Here is a 19519-nt window from a genome sequence, read left to right on the forward strand (position 1 = left end):
GCCGCTCAGCTACCCTGCCTGGGATTGGGGTTGCCTGAGACTCATCATTTAGCACAGAGCTTGAAGAGCTTGTCGCAGGGGTTGGCTTTGTTGCTAGCTAGTGTGAACACACACACACACACACACACACACACACACACCCCTGAAACCTTCACATGCAAAGTAGTCTGAGCATCCCCTAGTCATATCTGAACATCTCAAGTCTGAAATCTTGCAGCAGTTGAGCTGAACTTAAAGCTGCAAGGCTCAAGACAAATTCCATTGAGGGAGGCAGAATGAGACAAAGGCTGGGAAATCCCAGCAGGTCATCTTTCAATCTATCTTTCCCTCATGTTAAGGATAAGCTCCAATATTCCTGATATAGGATGGAAAAAACTACACTGGAGCAAGCTGGGTCTTCATCTGAAACATGTCTTGAAATACCAAGGGCAAAACAAGGGGTAGGGTTGCTTTTATTTTGAAAGAGCCTTAGAAGTTGTACTGTTACAAAGGGACGTGGCTGAACAGGTAGGAAACAGATTCCCCATGGTGAGTTCTCCTGATAGCTTCTGCAAGGATCATGGAGATGTCGATCACCTAGAAAGGGAAGAAAGGTTGCAGGTCAGTACCGTCTGTGTAAGGGTGGCTGGCCAACTTAGAGACACCACTGAGCCCTGCAAGAGCTCTGCTTCCTAGAACTGCCCCACCATGTAGTTGCCCTACATGTGCCTCCTACTCTTCCTAACGTCATCAACGTAACCACTTAGGAACAGAGTGCACATGCTAATGGAGAAAAACCTGACTCAGGATCATCAACAAGACAGTAGGCTGGCATTTTGAAATCCTTAATTATTGAAAGGGGGCCTGACACTGTGGTATAGCAAGTAAAGCAGCCACCTGTGGAGTCGGCATCCCACAGAGGAACCAGACAGAGTCCAGGCTTCTCCAAGTCCAATCCAGCTCCCTGCGTATGGCCTGGGAATGCAGTAGAGGACGGCCCAAGTGCTTGTGCTCCTGCACATGGGAGACGTGGATCAGCCCAGCCCAGCTCCCACAACTGAAGCCATTTGGAGAGTAAACCAGTGGATGGATGATCTCTCTCTGTGTAGAGATAAATTCCATCGAGGTTCTTTCAAAATAGAATAATTCTTTTAAAACTGAGTGGAAATAATGTTTTAAGTTGAAAAAAAAAAAAAAACAAAAACCCTGAGGGGCCAGCAATGGGGCATGGAGAGGTAAGTCACTGCCTTCAATGCTGGCATCCCATCCACATGAGTCTTGGCTGTTCCACTTGTGATCTAGTTTCCTGCTGTTGTGTCCAGAAAAGCAGCAAGATGACCCAAATACTTGGGCCCCTGTATCTGTGTTGGAGACTCAGATTAAGCTCCTGCTTCAGCCTGGCCCAGACACAAAGACTATAGCAACAGGTAGAAATACGTAAACAAATCTTCAACCAAACTCCTTCTGAATGACAACAGTCCTTCAACTATATAGAACTATAGCTTAGGAAAGCTAACGGTGTACTGTACACATGGAAGGCCTTATTGTTTTACTGCAATCAGACTGTAGTACCTAATAACTGCTTAGGGAGGCATTTACGTTTTAAAATATTGGGTCCAGGATGTTAACTGTCTTCGATGAAGCAAAAGAATCTACTCTTGAACAAGGAATAAATCTAGGAATACTTTGAGAAACACTAAACTCATAAGTGGTATACAACTGGTTCATCTAAAGGTTCCCATTATGCCTAGGACAGACGAGAAGTGAGTGTGAGGCTCACTTGCAGAGCCTGTTCAATAGAGAAGCTGCCAGCCTAGGAGATAATGAGGTTTAGCAATTGTCATTTTTAAACAGGTTTTCTTTTTAAATAATTTTTAGATCACAGGTCCAGATGACAGACTAACATGTTCCCCCAAAACCAAAGATGGCAATCTTGAGAGTGCAGACACTGAATGCATGGAATACAAGCACCTTTTCCCTGCTCCATGAAGGCCTGCTCTGCCACTCTCCTACTTACCTGAATCTTGGAGCACTGCTTCATCTTGTCTTCCTGAGGTATGGTGTTGGTGACGACCACCGCTTCAAAGCACGCATTATTGATGCGAGCAATGGCTGGTCCCGAAAAGATTCCGTGCGTTAAGATGGCATAAACTCTGGTGGCTCCAGCCGAGAGAAGTCTAGAAGAGAGTTGATTCGAATTAATCTTCTCAGAGGAGAATGTGAGCAAGGGAGGAAGGATGTGTAAGTCTGGGTGGGCTGCCATCAGAAATGATCACTGCCCAGGTGACTTAATCACGATGCATGTCTCACAGTTCTGGAAGTTGGAATGCTAAAGACAGGGTGCAAAGTACATTCCACTCTGAGGCCTCATCTCTTGGTTTGTAGATACCTCGTGCTATGTTGCTGTGTGCACATAGGAGCACTTCTTGTACGCATACGTGGGGAGAGTACTGTCCAGTGTTTTTGTTATTTACCATGATGCAGTAAAGCCACAGCTTTGGAAGCCACAGCTTCAGAAGATATGCTCTGATGATATGGAAAGAGGAAACTTTTCCAAGCCAGAGACCATTCAAGCAACCCAAATTTCTTTTCACATTTGTTAGCAGGGAGCTGGATTGGAAACGAAGCAGCCAGGACACAAAACAGCTGTCCATATAGGATGCCAGCCCCACAGATTGAGAATTAGCGTGCTGTGCCACCATGCTGGCCCTAGGGTTCTTGTCATTCTTATGGGAGACCTAGATGGAGGTGCAGGATGGCTCCTGTGGAACCACACACTTCATTTCCCATCCAGCTCTCTTCTATGGCCTGGGAAAGCAGTGCAGGACAGCCCAAGTGCTTGGGTTCACCCACGTGCTGCACCTGTGGGAGACCTGGAAGAAGCTCTTGGTTCCTGGCTTCAGGTCAGCTCTGCTCCAACCATTGAGGCCATTTGGGGAGTGAACCAGCAGATGGAAGATCTCTCCATCTCTGTTCTCTGTAAATCTACCTTTCCAAAGAAAATAAATAAATCTTTAAAACTACAATAACTATTGTTACAATATAAGGGGAAACAGTAGAGAATTAGAGGGTAGGGGAGGTGGAAGGAGAAATCCCTAAAGCTAAGGAATTCTATCATGAAAAACAACTTGAAAATAAATAAGGTCAAATATAATGAACTTTAATGTACAGAAAATATGTATAGTGCTTTTAATTTTTTTTTTGCATCAAAATACTTATCTTCCATTTTCATGAACTTTTTAAAGTACTGCATTTATTTCTGTTCAGATCTGTGGAGTTTTATGATAACTTGTTAAAATAAGCTATCAGAAGCAAACAAGGTTGGGACTGATGCTGTGACATTGTAGGCTAAGCCTCCACTTATGGTGCCAGCACCCCAAATGGGGTACCAGTTCATGTCCTGGCTGCAACACTTAAAATCCCACTCCTTACTTTGTGGCCTGGGAAAGCAACAGAGACTGGCTCAAGTCCTTAGGTCCTTGCACACATGTGGGAGACATGGAAGAAATTCCAGGCTCCTGGCTTTGGACTGGCTCAACTCTGGCCATTGTAAACATTTGGGGAGTGAACCAGCACATGGAAAATCTCTCTGTATCTCCTTCTCTCTGTAAATCCATCTTTCAAAAAAAAATTTTTTTTTTTTAAATCAGTCACAGCAATGATTCTTGAGCAAAGTTTCTTGCTTTGTGTTTCAAATAAAACTAAAAAAACAGTCAAATGGTAAATTTTGTTATATAATCTTGGTAAGAAATATTCCAACAAAAGAAAGAGAGCTCAATATTTATATCACAAGTTAAGCAAAGAGTGATTCCTTCAGAAAGAACTGGCCAGCTGACGGTGTCCAGGCAGCATCTTTCACTTCTAGCCATCAGTCCCATCACTGTGCACTCACTTGTCGGCTGCGTGACAGATGGTGCCACACGTGTCAGCCATGTCATCTACCAGGATGGCCACCCGATCCTTCACGTCTCCCACAAGCACCATGCGATCCACCTCGTTGGCCTTCTTTCGCTCTTTGTGAATCAAGGCAAAGTCGACATTCAACTGATCTGCAATGGAGGTCACTCTGTAAAGCAGGGGGTGTCCCGTTTCAATGTATGTCAGGGCAGATGCAAGGGAGGTGTTCTAGTGCTCCACAGCACACTCAGGGACCGCAGCTCACAATACCCTATCGAATATGTTCCGCAGGCTCTGACAGAGAGGAGCTGGAGGCCTCCCAGTGAAGCAATGATAAGGAGGCAGAAATGTTAATTATTCTGAGTTGTTCAGTACCTGCTGCATAATACCTTGTCACACTCTACCCCATAAATGAAGGACAGTTGCTACTGGAATTGCAGGAAGTCCCATGAGGGCCAACTCGGGACCAGGGCTATGGTGAGAAGTGTAGCAAAAGGGAAATAATGACCAGTATGTTTCAATTCCCATGGCCATGGCATCCCCTAGTGTTGGTGGCAAAATCCCCACCAACAGCTAGTGGATTTGGACACCACAAGGGAGGTCCTTCCATAATTCTTAGAAACATTTGTAACAATTAACTAGACCGAAGTATCTCCAAGTCAAAATACAACTTTCTATTCTTCTTATTCAAGACAAATGTGGCTGGGAAGTGGTGACCATGTGCTACCTAACACTGAAGCACAAATGATTGCAGCATAAATGACAGTGGGCTGCCCTGGTGAATATGCAACCTCTAGGCTGAACTGTGGCTAAAGAAGCCACCTGAGTCTGGTTTTGAAATATAGCAGCGATCCAACCATGGCATTACGTCTTAGTTCCCTTGTGGCCACACAGTCCAGGTTTTATTCTGAATAGGGACAATATGTGACCCTAATAAGTTCTGATGTTTGTAACTTGGCTGAAGTGAACCACAGACGCTATTCTGACTTACTCTCTGCTTAGGCACATCACATAGTTACCAATCGGTTTGCAAGGGTTATTCATCCAAGGAAGATTATGGTCTCAGAAAAAAAAAAGTCTCAAATCATCTAAATGGTCAGAAAACTCAGAGATCAACAAAGCAGAAAAAGAACTAGGAAAGTAGCCCCTAATTCCGTGAGTGGAGAATTTCTTTCTTTCTTTCTTTTTTTTGTTAATTGTATTGCATTATGGGACACAGTGTTATAGGCACTGGGATTCCCCCAACCCCTCCTTCAACACTAAATACTAAATACTAAAATGAAAATAGACACGAGACAGCTGACTAGTAATCTATAGCCATTTTGAGGTGTATAGAACCTGGTTGAATATAAACCAAAATTAAAATGTCTATGAAGAAATCACAGGATGTAGTTAAGCACCTGCATTTTCCTATTAATATATTGGTTAATCAATACCATGTCAATCAATGCCATGATGTTGTATATTGTTATTGATGTTATGTTGGGGCTTTTAATTGATTGGGATGATCCTTTGCCGGCTTTACCTTCAGACTAGAGATGGTCTCACCAAGAAAACTTTGAACTAACTAGGATAATAAGACACTGAATTTCTGCTTGGTAAAAACTTCCAATGAAAGAACCTCAACTGAATTTGAACTGTGGTAATGCAGCAAGGTGGAGAAATCCACCATGGGAAGAGGTTTTGGAGAGTGGAGACTTACTATCCCATAAATCACAGCTGTTCCACCAAACCTTGCCAAGTCAGAAATGACAGTGACTCATTTGGCAAACACGCCACCACTGCAAGATAAGTAGAATGAAAAAAAAAATCATTAGGTGGCAATCATCTATTGAAGGCAGTTTTCCTGGATCCAGTTTTGTCAAGACAATCCTGCTGATTGAGAACATGACAATATATACATAATGGTCAGATCAAGTGAAGGCAAGCTTCACAACTTCCTGTTGTCAAGGGAACCTGTGTTTCAAGCTGTTTCTGGTACTGCTCACCAGGCCAAACAGCTGGCTGCAAAGAGAACATGCTCACAGCTTCTCAGTCCAGCCGAGATACTGAAATCAAGAAGTCGTTTAAGTCACAACTTTTCTAGGTTGTGAATTAGCTTTTCCTAACCTGTGTTTTCCAGTTCTTCATTCTAGTTTCCCAACCAGAAGAACAAGTGTCATTACTATTGGCAATCTCCTAACACAGTCATGGGGCTTGGGGTCCGCACCGTGGCAGTTACAGTGTAAGTGGAAATACTTGGTAAAGAGTTTGTATAAATTCTTGGCTTTTAATAAAGATCCAATACTTTAGGATTTTGCTTCTTGCTTAACAAAGATTAAACATGCAACCATTGGCATGGTAAGAGGTCTATCAAACTAATGTGATGTAATAGCAGGTGCCATTCATTAGAACCCCGAATTTTCTATTCTTCCTAGTGGGTTGAGAACCATTGCTAGTGAAGTTACTAATCCTACTGACGGTTAAGCTCACAACACCATGTTCCCTTAGGGCCCCTTTTTGGCCTTGTCTTCCAAGAAGTGACTAAAGACAATGCAGGAGGAGTAAGTGAAGTGACATCCACTCCATGTCCAGCTCCTAATATACCCATTCTGAAGTACTGAAAAACTGCCAGTCAGAGGAAAACAAAACATCACTTTCTGCCAATAACCACAATGGCTTACAACTAGAATGTTGCCCCAAAAGACTTGATCCTCAGAGTGGCTCTACTAAGACAAGATGGAACATTTAGGACATGGAGCCTTGTGGGCAATCTCTAGGTCCCTGGAGACCTGTCCCGGGAGGTAGTTCTCACAAGAGGGTTGTTTGAAGTGTGGAGTTTCACTCCATCCCTCCCCACTTCCTGGCTCACCAGGTAAGCCTGCCTGCCAGTGCGCATGTTCCCACCATGCGGTTTGTCATAGACTCTTCATCAAAGCCAAAATCTATACTGTGTCATTCAGAGTTTGAACTTCAAAATGGTAGCTAAACCACCTGTTTCTAAGCTGACTGATTTGGGTTGTTTGCCATGACTATGGGAAGCTGACCATCACACCCAACTGTCTAAAAGACTTCTTGTCCAACACATTGGGGAAAGTGCTCACACCCTCCCTACCTCTTAGCTCCACCAGCGTCCGGGGAGACAATTGTGCAGTTCCTCCAGTCAGAGATGTTCTCCTGGATCCACTTCAGGACAGCTGGCTCGGCATACAAATTGTCCACTGGGAAATCAAAGAAGCCCTGCAGGAGGAAGCTCCATCAGTCCTGCTTCATGTTGCTTCCTATTCTGTTTGTGCATCGTAACACGGGAGCAACATGCCCCCAAGAAGATCACATTGTGAAACTCAAGCAGGAAAGCATGCCCAGGATAAAGAAGATAAAAACAACACTTTGAAATCTCAGCTGAGACTCCAGTCAAGATCAGTGACACTAACCCATGACTCATCATAGGAGCATGAGCACACCCTGGTGGAGACCAACCGAATTCAGCTAGTGTCTGTCAGGATCATCTAACTAACCTGCAGACTCGTAGGTTAATAAACAGTGCTCCATGCCTCTGAATGTTGCTTAACCGTCAAGCCAGAGGTGTCAATGGTATATATAAACTTAGTGGAAGTGATTCATAAGCAATGATCACAAAGAACAGCTAAAAGAATGTCTGTTATAATTCTGGGTAATGCGTGGGCTGGTGCAGTGGTATAGTATGCTAAGCTTCCAGCTGCAGCACCAGCATCCCAGGTGGGTGCCAGGTTATGTCCAGGCTGCTTTCCTTCCCACACAGCTCCCTGCCCATGGTCTGGGAAGGCAGCAGGAGATGGCTCAATCTCTTGGACCCCCCTACACCCAGGTGGGAGTCTTGGAAAAAGCTACTGGTTCCTAGCTTCAGATGGGCTCAGCTCTGGCCATTTCAGCCATCTGGGGAGTGAACCCAGTGGACTGAACATCTATCTCTGTCCTCTCTCTAACTCTGCCTTAAACATAAGTTTAAAAAATGTGTTCTTATTCTATGATATGTGTACAGTCTCCTGTTCTATATAATCACCGGATTGCCACAAATCTGACAATGATGACAAAAATCTCTTTTAAGTGTACAAAATAAAGGTTGTGTTTCATTTCTCTTACTACAAGTTTGTGGCTCTCAACTTAAGATGTTGGATATTTAAAAGGAATAAGAACAGCTTCCCAGGCCTGAGAACTCACCATTAAAGTACCAGATATTATACTATGAATTTAATGTCACTTCACATTCACAATAATGAAACAAATGTTCAGAGACATACCTGTCCAAGCCTTTAGTGTAAGTGCCAATATTACAGCTAGATCTGAACCCAAGCTCACGCTTAGCCCGTAGTGCCAGACTAGTTCCCTCTCATCACCCCAAATACCTACGATCACAAAATGTGCTTAAGGAGAACACATTTAAAATGTCATTGAGTATCTAGTTTCTTGGGCTGCACTTGGGCAGTTGTTGCCTTCTCTGTAGGCTTCAGAACTGTCAGTCCTCTCCCCCAACTACTGCAACCCCCAGTACTTAACTTCCACTGATACCTGAATTTGAGAAGCATGTAGATCCATGGTGATGATGTGATCAGCACCTGCCATGGACAGCATGTTTGCAACAAGCTTGGCTGTGATGGGAGCCCGGCTCTAGAGAGGGAAGGAAATGGAAGAAAACCGGAAATCCTAAAATGAATTCATTTGCTTAAGAAACACTTACTATGCACTTATTACTATGAAGAGCAGATATGACCACTGGCTTCAAATAGATCACAATCTAAAAGTAGCACTGTTGCTGCATCTTGAGTTAAATCTACGCCTGTAATGCCAGCACTCTATATGGGCACTGCTCTAAACCTTGGCTGTTCCGTTTCTAACCCAGCTCCCCATTAACGTGCTTGGAAAAGCAGTGAAATGTGGCCCATGTATTTAGGCCCCTGCACTCAGTTGGGGAGGCCTGGAAGAAATGCCTGGCTCCTGGCTTCAGATTGGTCCAGCCCAGCTACAGCAGCCACTTGGGAAATGAGAGCCAGCAGATGGAAAACTATGTCTTTCTCTTTCTCCCTCGAACTCTGCCTTTCAAATGAATATATACATTTTTATAATAAAAAAATCTTGAACAAAAAGAAATGAACATTACCATCTTGATGCAGAATCTTCAATAAATAAAACTAGTTAACATATTTTCAGTCTACTCAAGTGCTTCCAAAGCTTATTCAAACTAGACAGACTTCAAATGTTTTGCTGTTTTGTTTTGTTTAATACTTTTCTTAAAATCTCCAGGAGAGCTGGCATCATGGCACAGAAGGCTTGGTTAAGTCATCACTTGCAACACTGGCATCCAATATCAGAACTCCAGTTTCAATCCTGGCTGTTCAGCTTCTGATCCATCTCCCTGCTAATGTGATTGGGAAAGTAGTGGAAGATGGCTCAAGTACGTGGGCCCTGCTATCCACGTTGGAAACCTGGATGGAGTTGCCAGCTCCTGGCTTCAGCTTGGCCCTGACTAACACAGCTATTGGGGAGTGAACAAGCACATGAAAGACCTCTTTGTCTCTCTGAATTCCACTGTCACTCCACCTTTAAAATAACTATATTCTTTTTTAAACAAAATCTCATTGAACCCAGATTCTCAAATCTGTACACTATTTCTAACATGCCAGAGCCTGAACATTCATTTCAGGGGGAGGCATTGGGCACAGCAGCTTAAGTTGCAACTTGCAAATCTGCATCCCACATCACAGCACCTAGGCTTAAGGCCCAGCCAGGCAGATTTCTACCCCATTCCTATCAATGCACATCCAAGGAGGCAGCCTCAACTGGGAGACCCAGATGGAGTTCTGAGCTCTCGGCTTTGACCAGGTCTGGCCTGGATTCTGTCGATATTTGAGGAAAAGGCAGCAGATAGAATATATGTGGCTAAACAGCCCCAAATGACCAAAATTGTTGCCACCTTAAGCTACAGACAGGATCAGGATGGAGTTCCTGGCTCCTGGCTTCAGCTGGTTCAACCCTGTTTTTTGGTGGGCATTTGAGCAGTGAACCAGCAACTGGAAGATCTTTTTCTCTGTCTTCCAAATAAATCCTACCACCCGCTCGAAATGTCAGGGAACTAACTTAAAATTATGTATGTGTGACTTGAATAACAAATCACTAGAGTGTGGCTTGAATATAAACCTACAATGTCTACTACTTTGACCATAAGATCATATCTAAGACAGCATTGTTTTAAAGTACCCTGCAGATATGTATCTGATAGATAGGGATTTTTAGGGAGGTGGGGGAAGTTCAGCAATTGTTTCTGCATTCCTTGCTTAAAAGGGGGGTGGGGGTGGGAAAGGAAGGGCTCAGCAATAGCCTAGTGGCTAAACCTTGGCCTTGCTTGCATTGTAATCCCATGTTTGCACCAGTTCCTATCCTGGCTGCTTCAGCTCTTATACAGTTCCCTGCTTGTGGCCTGAGAAAGCAGTAGAAAATCTCCCCAAATCATTGGACCCTGCACCCACATGGGGACCTGGAAGAAGCCCCCAACTCCTGTCTTCAGATTGGCTCAGCCCTGGCTGTTGTAGCCACTTGGGGAGTGAACCAGCACACGACAGATCTGTCCCTTTTGCTCTCTGCAAATCTGCCTTTCCAATCAAAATTAACCAAAACAAAACATAAAAAGATAAGATTCTGTTGCTGGTGTTGTGGCAGTGAGTTAAGCAGCCATCTGGGATACCAGTATCCCATATGAGCAACAGTTGGAGTTTTGGCTGTTCCACTTCCAGTTCAGCTCCCTGCTAAAGCCTCTGAGAAAGTAGCAGAAGATGTGCCCTGTCATTCAATGGGAGACCCAGGTGGAGTTCCTGGCTCCTGGCTTTGTCCTAGCTCACCCTCTGGCTGTCGTGACACGTGGCAAGTGAACCAGTAAATGGAAGATCTCTTTCCTCTCTTTCTCACTGCCTTTCAAATAAACAGATAAATCCTAAAAGATTCCTCGACTACCTTATCCTTCTTATCCTGCCGCGCGTAAGGGAAGCAGGGGATGACTGCGGTCACCCGCCTGGCCGAGGCGATCTTGCAGGCGTGGATCATGATCAGAAGCTCCATCAGATTGTCGTTGACTTGACCGCAACCACTCTGCACAATGTAAACCTCCTCTCCACGGACACTTTCGCCTATCTCCACGCTGCAATGGACAAAGGACAACATTGGGACAAGATCTGAAGCACACGGTAAGGTCTCTGCAGCATGGTTTCCTCACGCACAAGCAGTAAGTGATTTACAGCATCTGATCCCGCAGACTTCAGAAAATCCTGTGGAAGGAGCTCCTGTACTGGAAGCCTGTTCATGTTTGACTTCCACGTCAGTGCCTTAGACAACACATTACTGTCTACACATAACGTGATGTCAAGATGATTTGGTACTGTTAGTGTGAGGTGCTTACAAATAAGTGCACTGCAGTATCACTAATGGGTGCACATCATCAAACAGATATGCCCAATGTGAATGTAGATGTGACACACTACCTGTGACAGTTACACAATCCATACCTAACTAAAGTGGAAATCATAAGGCATGAATCACCACTCTTGTATGATGATGTTTTCTGTTTGTAACAGCACCATCTCTAGGATGTTGGCTCCTGGCTTCTGATCGGCTCAGTTCAGCTTGGACTGTTGTGGCCGTTTGAGGAGTGAATCAGTGGGTTAAAGATCTTTCTTCCTACCTCTCTCCATTAATCTGATCTGTCTTTTCAATAAAAATAACTAGGAAAATATCTATGCATATATACATGTCATAAAATATGCTTTATGCATGCACATATGTACATATGTATGTATTCATATAAGTAAGACATAGAGACAAAGAGATTTCCCATTGGTTGGTTCACTCGCAAAATCCGCACAACATCCATGGCTGGGCCACACCAAAGCCAGGACCTTGGAACCCCATCCAGTCCTCCTGGGATGCTGATGCTAGGGAATTAACCATTTCAACCACTGTCTAAGGCTCTGCATCAGTAGGAAGCTAGAATTGGAAGCTGGGGCTCAGCACCATACCCAAGCACTCCAATGTTGTGTCCCATGCTGGGGACCCAATGTTGTGTCCCACTGCTGGGGCCCATGCAGTGGGTGTGGATGACACAAAGGTGTGAAGAGAACTGCTCCCCTGCTGGCAAGGCCTCAAGGAGCTTCCTGATACAAGGCAAGGCCTGATGGATGTCTCTCCAACCACCTCAAGGCAGTTTCACCCCGCTTTGCATGGACACCTGACCACACTGCTGAGAATTCTGCAATCTATTGAGGCATCGTCGTTTGCCCCTGTGAGCTGGTTTTTACAAACAATGTGATCTTTGTTTGATGTTGCTAATAACGTCTAATAATTCATGATGTTTTGACCGTCCCCAGTGACCATACGGCAGGAAGAGTTTGAGGTAAAACACACTTTTAGATTAATCTAGGGTTGTTTAACCCATGGGTGTAGTGGTAATCTAGGTTTAGGGTTTTTTCTTGATCTTTAGGTTTTACCTTCTGTGGTGAATTTCCCCCTTTAACTGATTTAAGATTAAGTTGTAGAATGAGGATTGTAGTACGAATGTTACTGAAGGATATTTGCTGTCTATTGAGAACTTCCTGACCATGAGGTCAGGACAGATAACATCCTGCTGCTTTAAGCTGAAGCAACCGGCAGATTTATCTTTTGAAACACCCACTTGGTACACCCCAGGCCCCAGGCTCTGACCCCAGACCCCGGGTGTGTGGGTGCACCCCAGGCCCCGGGCTCTGCACCCCAGGCCCCGGGTGTGTGGGTGCACCCCAGACCCCGGCAGCTCTGACCCCAGACCCCGGGCGTGTGGGTGCACCCCAGGCCCGGACTCTGCACCCCAGACCCCGGCAGCTCAGCCACCCCATAAAAAGTCTGTGAAAATCTGTGCGAGAGTTTGTGACTGCTTCTGTATAAATACAGGACACAGCTTTCTTGCATGGTCCATTATGACCATGACATTAGAGTGGTCCATTTTCTCTCTCTATGCCGACTCCACACACCCTTCTCGAGCTCCAAACTCGGCTTCAGCTGGCCTCTGGCACACATCCACCCTCTCTTCTCCTACATCTTTTTCTTTTTAAAATCTTCATCAATTCTATGTAGTCTTTTGTAGAAAACATAGAACCATCCAAAAACCAGACAAAAGGAACAGGACGGAAAAATAGAGGCAAAGGAGAAGAAAATGTGGACGTGGGGTTACAACAGGATAACAGGAAAGACACTGTAGTGAAGGGCCTTTTAGCTTGACTGCGCCTATGTCACCATGCTGATTGCTACAGCACACTGTAGTTTTGCAGGAAGCTACACTTTGGAAAAAACTATAGTTAGAAACTCGGTGGAAACTGGATGATAGATACACTGGATCTCTGTATTTTTTCTTACAATTGTATGAAAATCCACAATTATCTCAAAATGCCATTTTTTTAAAGTTTTATTTATTTTTATCAGAAAGGTGGTATACAGAGAGGAGGAGAGACAAAGAGAAAAATCTTCTGTCCAATGATTCACTCCCCAAGTGAGCGCAACTGATGGTACATGCCTATTCAAAGCCAGGAGCCAGGAATCTCCTGCAGGTCTCCCACACGGTTGCAGGGTCCCAAAGTATTGGGCGATCCTGGACTGCTTTCCCAGGCCACAAGCAGGGAGCTGGATGGGAAGTGGGGCTGCCAGGATTAGAACCGGCACACATATGGGAACCCAGTGCGTGCAAGGCAAGAACCTTAACCACTACGCTATCACATCGGGTCCTCAAAATGCAATTTTAACAAAAAGTATACCTTGGGTATACTTGAGTAAACCATAATCTCATCCCTCAGGGAAAGCTGAGCTCTGTATCTTTATCTGTAGGGCCTGGTGGCATGGCCTAACAGCTAAAGTCCTTGCCTTCAATGCACCAGGATCTCATATGGGCACCAGTTCTAATCCCGGCAGCTCCACTTCCCATCCAGCTTCCTGCTTGTGGCTTGGGAAAGCAGCCGAGGATGGCCCAAAGCCTTGGGACCCTGCATCCATGTGGGAGACCTGGAAGAAGTTCCTGGATCCTGGCTTCAGATCAGCATAGCACTGGCCGTTGCGCTCACTTGGGGAGTGAATCATCAGACGGAAGATCTTCCTCTCTGTCTCTCCTCCTCTCTGTATATCTGACTTTCCAATAAAAGTTAAAAATAAATATTTCAAAACAAAAGTATCCGTAAAAACAAAATGACTTCTATGGTTAGTTCAGAGAACCTTGGCCGGCCGTAATGCTGTCTGTAAAGCAATGTAGCCCTGGGAGGGAATCTGGAGAACTCTCATTTTAATAGTCAATTTGAGAAATAACTCATCAAGAGAGTTTTTCTCCCTAGCATCGCATGAAAACCACACCCCCTCCCAGTCCCCCCTTTCCCACTTCACGGCCTCTGCACTCTGCCTATTGCCTGGAATGCTCTCTCTGCTACCTCTCCACCCCCATTCACAGCTCCAGTGAAACCACCTTCCCTATGTCCTCAACGATGACTTTCCATAGGATCTATAAAATTAAAAGTCACTTACTGGGTCAGCCAGCTGAAGTGTATGGGCTATTTTTTGGATGACTTAAATCAGACTGCACCACATGTACCAGACGGGAAAAATTTTGAAAATATGGCTAGTTATCTGGTGTTGATGGATCACTGTTAATTTTTAAGACACAAAAATGGTTTTGTGGTTACTGAAGTGCATATATATATATATATATGATTAATGCTTCCTTGAAAATAATTTGATTTTGTGTATTCATGTATGTGAGAGAAGGGGAAATAAGTGGAACAAGATTGGCCATTAATTATAAGTCATTAGTTATTAAATTGATAACTGCCAAAGTATGTGAGTAGGAGGGGTCACAGTAGAACATTTTCTAATTCTGTCTGTTTGAAATGCTCTGTCATAAAAAACTGAATCAATTGGCCCATCCAGCTTTCTCATTCTGCTTATTCCTTTCAGAACATTTACAATCAATTTGTCATTTATTTATATATACATATAGATATAGATTTATCTATAGATTTAGATCTAGATAAACCTAGACAGACAACATATATCAGTATGTATAGCTTGATCTAAATAGATCTAGCTATATGTATGTATAGATATTTATATAACCTTTCTCCATCATTAGAATGCAAACACCATGAAGGTAAAGACCAGAGCTGAATTGGCGCAGGCACTGTTGGTGTTGTAGGATACCCCGTGCTTTTCAGTGTGCAAGTGTAACTCTTAGCTACTCTGTTTGCAGTTCAGCTTCCTACTAATACACACCCCTGCGAGGCAGGAGATGATGCCAAGTCCTCAGGCCTTTTACTCTCCAAGAAGAAAATCTGAGATGGAATTCCTGATTCTTGGCTTCAATATGGTCTAATCCGCTTATCATGGCATTTGGGAAGTGAACCATGACATGGAAATCCCTCTCTTTCTCTGCCTTTCAAATAAATGAACACTTTTGAAAAACATTTTATAAAAACAGAATGAATGGACGAATGCATTTAAGAATGAACAAATATGTTCAGGATTAGGTCACCTCTGGCATTTATTCACTTTAGAGAACATAACATCACTCTAAGCTTGCTACGTGAAAGCTCAGAAAACTGACTTTTCTTCCTTTGAAAAATAACTCACTTTTGGTTCCACACTAGAGGCATGGGGGAAGCACATGGTTTTTTTTCAAGGTCTTGGGACTGATGTTATGGCCTATTAGGCTAAGCCTCAGCTTGCAGTGCCAACATCCTATATAGGCCCTGATTCGAGACCCAGCTGCTACTTCTGAATTAGTGCCTTGCTGTTGATACACCTGGGACAGCAGTGGAAGTTTGCCCAAGGACTTGGGCCCCTGCACAACATGGGAAACCTAGAACATGCTTCAGGCTCCTAGCTTCAGCCTGGCCCAGCCCTGGTCAATACAGCCATTTGCGCAGTAAACGAACATATTGATTCTGTGTCTCACCTCTTCCTTGTAATTGGCTTTCAAATAATAAATAAATAAATAAAATAAAAGCAAAAGCCGGAGCAGTGATTCAATTGGTTAATCCTCTACCTGCAAGAACCAGCATCCTATATGAAAACCACTTGGTGTCCTGGATGCTCTACTTCCCATCTAGCTCCCTGCTTGTGGCCTGGGAAAGCAGCCGAGGATGGCCCAAAGCCTTGGGACCCTGCATCCATGTGGGAGACTTGGAGGAAGCTCCTGGATCCTGGCTTCAGATTGGCTTAACTCTGGCTGTTGTGGCCACTTGGGGGACTGAACCAGTGGATGGAAGATCATTCTGTGTGTCTCCTATATGTGAATCTGCCTTTCCAATTAAAAAAGGCTTTTTAAAAAAATAGTAAAAGTTCTTGACAGATATGCTCATAACCTTTTCTAGGTAGAACAATGATGTGATGCGGTCCGTCTACCAGATGAGATAGTAATAAAGACTTCATGGCAGGATCCTTAAATACTGATACAGAGTAAGCTAAAAAATGACACAACAGGCTTGGTTGTTAAGCTTCCCATCCAGCTCCCCTTCTTACAGTCTGAAAAAGCAGTGGAGGATGGCTCAAAGCCTTGAAATGATAGGTAACCAAATGATCTCCGAGATGGTGGGGTTGGCAGGTAGTACGTGGAAGCAAGGGAGAAAAATCGTACTGGCAAGACAATGCAAACTAAAATCAGGTCTTCCACTTCATCTGTCCTTAACCATCTTAACACATTAAATTGTGTCCAAGTTACGCCAGGTAATGGTAGGATGAGTAGATGGATCAGGAATAGACTGCTGCTAAGAAGCACGCTTAGCTTTTGTATTAGATGTAGAACTTGCTGCAAGGAGGAACGGCAAAGATCTGATTCCATAACTAGAGTTCCCTAAGACAGCAGCTACCAAGGATACAGATCTGATCAATTAGATTTCGCTTTAGTGTGGCTCTAGTTATCTGATAAATAATTCCAAAGACAAGAAAAGCCAACACTTAGCAATGTAAGGAAGTCCACAGTACAGTATTTGAGGGCACTCAACAGCTTAATGTCAGTTTCCCTTAAAAACAAGCCAGACTGAAATGATTGGGAATGGAACAAACAGATTCTTGCCACTGTAGAAAAAAGACCAGCAGGACTCAGAATGAGGTAAGTTCGATTCTTGGTGCATCTAGACCAAGTGCCTAAGTGAAAGGAAGCCAACAAGCCTGGTTGGCTCCACAAGGAAATCTACAGAGCCATGTGTCTGCGTTGCCAACGCTAAACCTCAGTCTATTCCCATGGATTTAGGAAGCCAGTATTCCGGCACTGGGGGGTTCTACTCTTTGCCATCTTACTCAGCATCTTTGCCTCGAGCTTCATCTTGACTCCACTCCACTCCACTGCACCGAGTGAATGAACAGGACCCTCCCGCGAGGGATGAAATAACGGAAACAAGCCACACAGCAGTCCGTTTCCTCTCCCCTCCAGTCTTTTGGAGCTCAGAAGAGGCCCCATCTCCCTACCCCGCCACCCCGGACAGGTGAAATACCAGCAGGACCCAACTTCGCCCTTACCAGGTCTCCTGATTGCTGAATTTCTTCGTTACCACCTTGCCTAGTTCCAGGCCCAGGCGGTCAACAATCTTCTGGGATAAGTCCTGGTGGGAGCTGCCACTGAAGATTATGATATTCAGCATCCTGGCCAAAGACCTGGGCACTCTTCGCTCAGCGATCCTTGCTGCTGTGGAGACACGCACTGGAGTCGGCCAGGAGACTCAATGGCAATTGCTTCGCCTTGCTACTCCACCACCCATGTTCCCGCCTGGCTGGGGAGGAGGGGCCCACAGGAAGATCCCCACCCTTCCCTCCCTGATTAGACAAGGGGGAGGCAGGGTGGAGCCTGTGTTGCCACTTCACCTCCTTCAGTTTCTCTCTGAATGGCTTATGGGGCGGGGCTGGCAGGCTGGGGAGTGTGAAGTCCTCTGACTGTTGATGGAGGGAGAGGTGTGGAGGGATGCTGCTGCTGATGCTTTTGCTTTTAGGCAAAGGAGCTACCAACTGCACTTCTCCCCTCTCCATTCCTTTCATTAGAACAACAACAACAAAAAGTGTGCTTCTGATTTCATTTCCTTTGAAGGCAGTCAAGATGGCAGCCCCCTAACTGTACATGTTGCTGAATATGATCTTTGTTCTATAAAGATGACTCTGAATTAGAACACTTTATTTTTAAGCATCTATTTACTTGAAAGGTAAAAAGAATCTTTCATCATCTCGCTCATTCCCCAAAACTCAACAACCCGACAGTGCTCCAGGCAAAAGCCAAGAGCCAGCAAGGCGTCATCCTCATGTCCCCCATGGGCAGCAGGGACCCAATCATTCTGGCCATCATCCATAGCTTCCAAGGCACCTTAGTGAAGAGTTGGACAGAAGCAGAGTATCAGGGTCACACAGTGGCACTCACAAATGGGATTCTGGAATCCCAAGCATAGGCATAATCCACTCTGTACTAAGCCCAACCCCAAAGCACTTTTTACATCATGGAGACACAAGCTTATTCAACTGACTTATTCCCCTTTTGTAACTACCCGGTGACATCTTGACCAAAAGACAACTAGCAGGAGAAAAATAACCAAAGAGGTTCCACCTGAATTAATCCAGAGACACTACTAGAGAAAGTTGCATTTTTAGAAGATGTATTCATTTATCTGAAAGGTGGAATTACAGAGAAGAGAGGAAGAGACACAGAATCTTGCATTCATGACTTCACTCTCCAAATCCGGCAACTGCTGGGACTGGTGCAACCAGAAACCAGGAGCCTGGAATTCCATCCAGGTTTGCCATATGGGTGGCAGTGGCCTATGCACTTACATAATCTTCTGCTGCTTTCCCAGGCACTGCTACAGGGAAGTGGATTAGATATGGAGAAGCCAAAAACCTCAACTGGCACTCCCATAGAAGGTGCTAACATCACAGGAGGCTACTTAACTGATCATGCCTGGGAAGGCAGTGGGGAATGACCCAGGACCCTGGGCTCCTGCACCCACATGGGAAATAGGGAACAACCACCTGGCTCCTGACTTCAGCTCTACTCAGCTCTGGCCATTGGGAGAGTGAACAAATGGATGGAAGATCTCTCTCTCTCTCTCCTCTCTCTGTCATTTACTCTCTGTAAACCTGCCTTTGAACTAAAGATTTAAGCATCAAAAAGAGGGAGAGAATAAATTGTGCAAATTTAGAATTGAAAGTGCAAAGTCTATTGGGTAATCCTGCACCTCCAAGTGCTGGGATCCCATATGGGTACCTGAGCGTGTCCCTACTGTTCCACTTCCCATCCAGCTCCCTGCTTGTGGCCTGGGAAAGCAGAAGAGTGTTTCCCAGAGCCTTGGGACCCTGTACCCATGTAGGAGACCTGAAGAACCTCCCAACTCCTGGCTTTGGATCAGCTCAGCCCCAGGCACTGTGGTCATTTGAGGAAAGAACCAGTGGAAGGAAGATCTTTCTGTGTCTTTCCTTCTCTCTGTAAATCTTCCTTTCCAATGAAAATAAATTAACCCTTTTTTAAAAATAATAATAAACAAAAAGAACTTCAAAACTGAGTCCTATCTTTTTGTTACATTCTTGGCACTGTCCAAGGAGAACTCCTCTTTCTGACCTTGTGTGCTTCTCCAAAAGTCCAGAAATGTAATGTAGT

General features: G+C 44.6%; 1 protein-coding gene across 2 annotated transcripts; it reads right to left on the minus strand.

The window, feature by feature from the left end:
• Window positions 1–450: 450 nt before the first annotated feature.
• LOC121155655 (ribose-phosphate pyrophosphokinase 1-like) lies at window positions 451–17637 on the minus strand. 2 transcript variants are annotated; one of them, XM_040979095.1, is made up of 7 exons: window positions 17404–17637; window positions 10840–11023; window positions 8404–8502; window positions 6971–7095; window positions 3872–4045; window positions 1997–2156; window positions 451–576 (listed from the first exon to the last, which is right to left on the minus strand). In XM_040979095.1, exons 1-7 carry the CDS (start codon window positions 17523–17525, stop codon window positions 484–486), a joined length of 957 nt encoding a protein of 318 aa, XP_040835029.1. In that variant the 5' UTR covers window positions 17526–17637; the 3' UTR covers window positions 451–483. The 2 variants fall into 2 exon arrangements, with proteins under 2 accessions (XP_040835029.1, XP_040835030.1); XM_040979096.1 differs by having other exon boundaries at window positions 10837–11023; window positions 17404–17525.
• Between the last annotated feature and the right edge of the window lie 1882 nt (window positions 17638–19519).

The sequence above is a fragment of the Ochotona curzoniae genome, unplaced genomic scaffold, assembly GCF_017591425.1.
Source record: "Ochotona curzoniae isolate NIBS_2020 unplaced genomic scaffold, NIBS_Ocur_1.0 contig_297, whole genome shotgun sequence".
NCBI lineage: Eukaryota > Metazoa > Chordata > Mammalia > Lagomorpha > Ochotonidae > Ochotona > Ochotona curzoniae.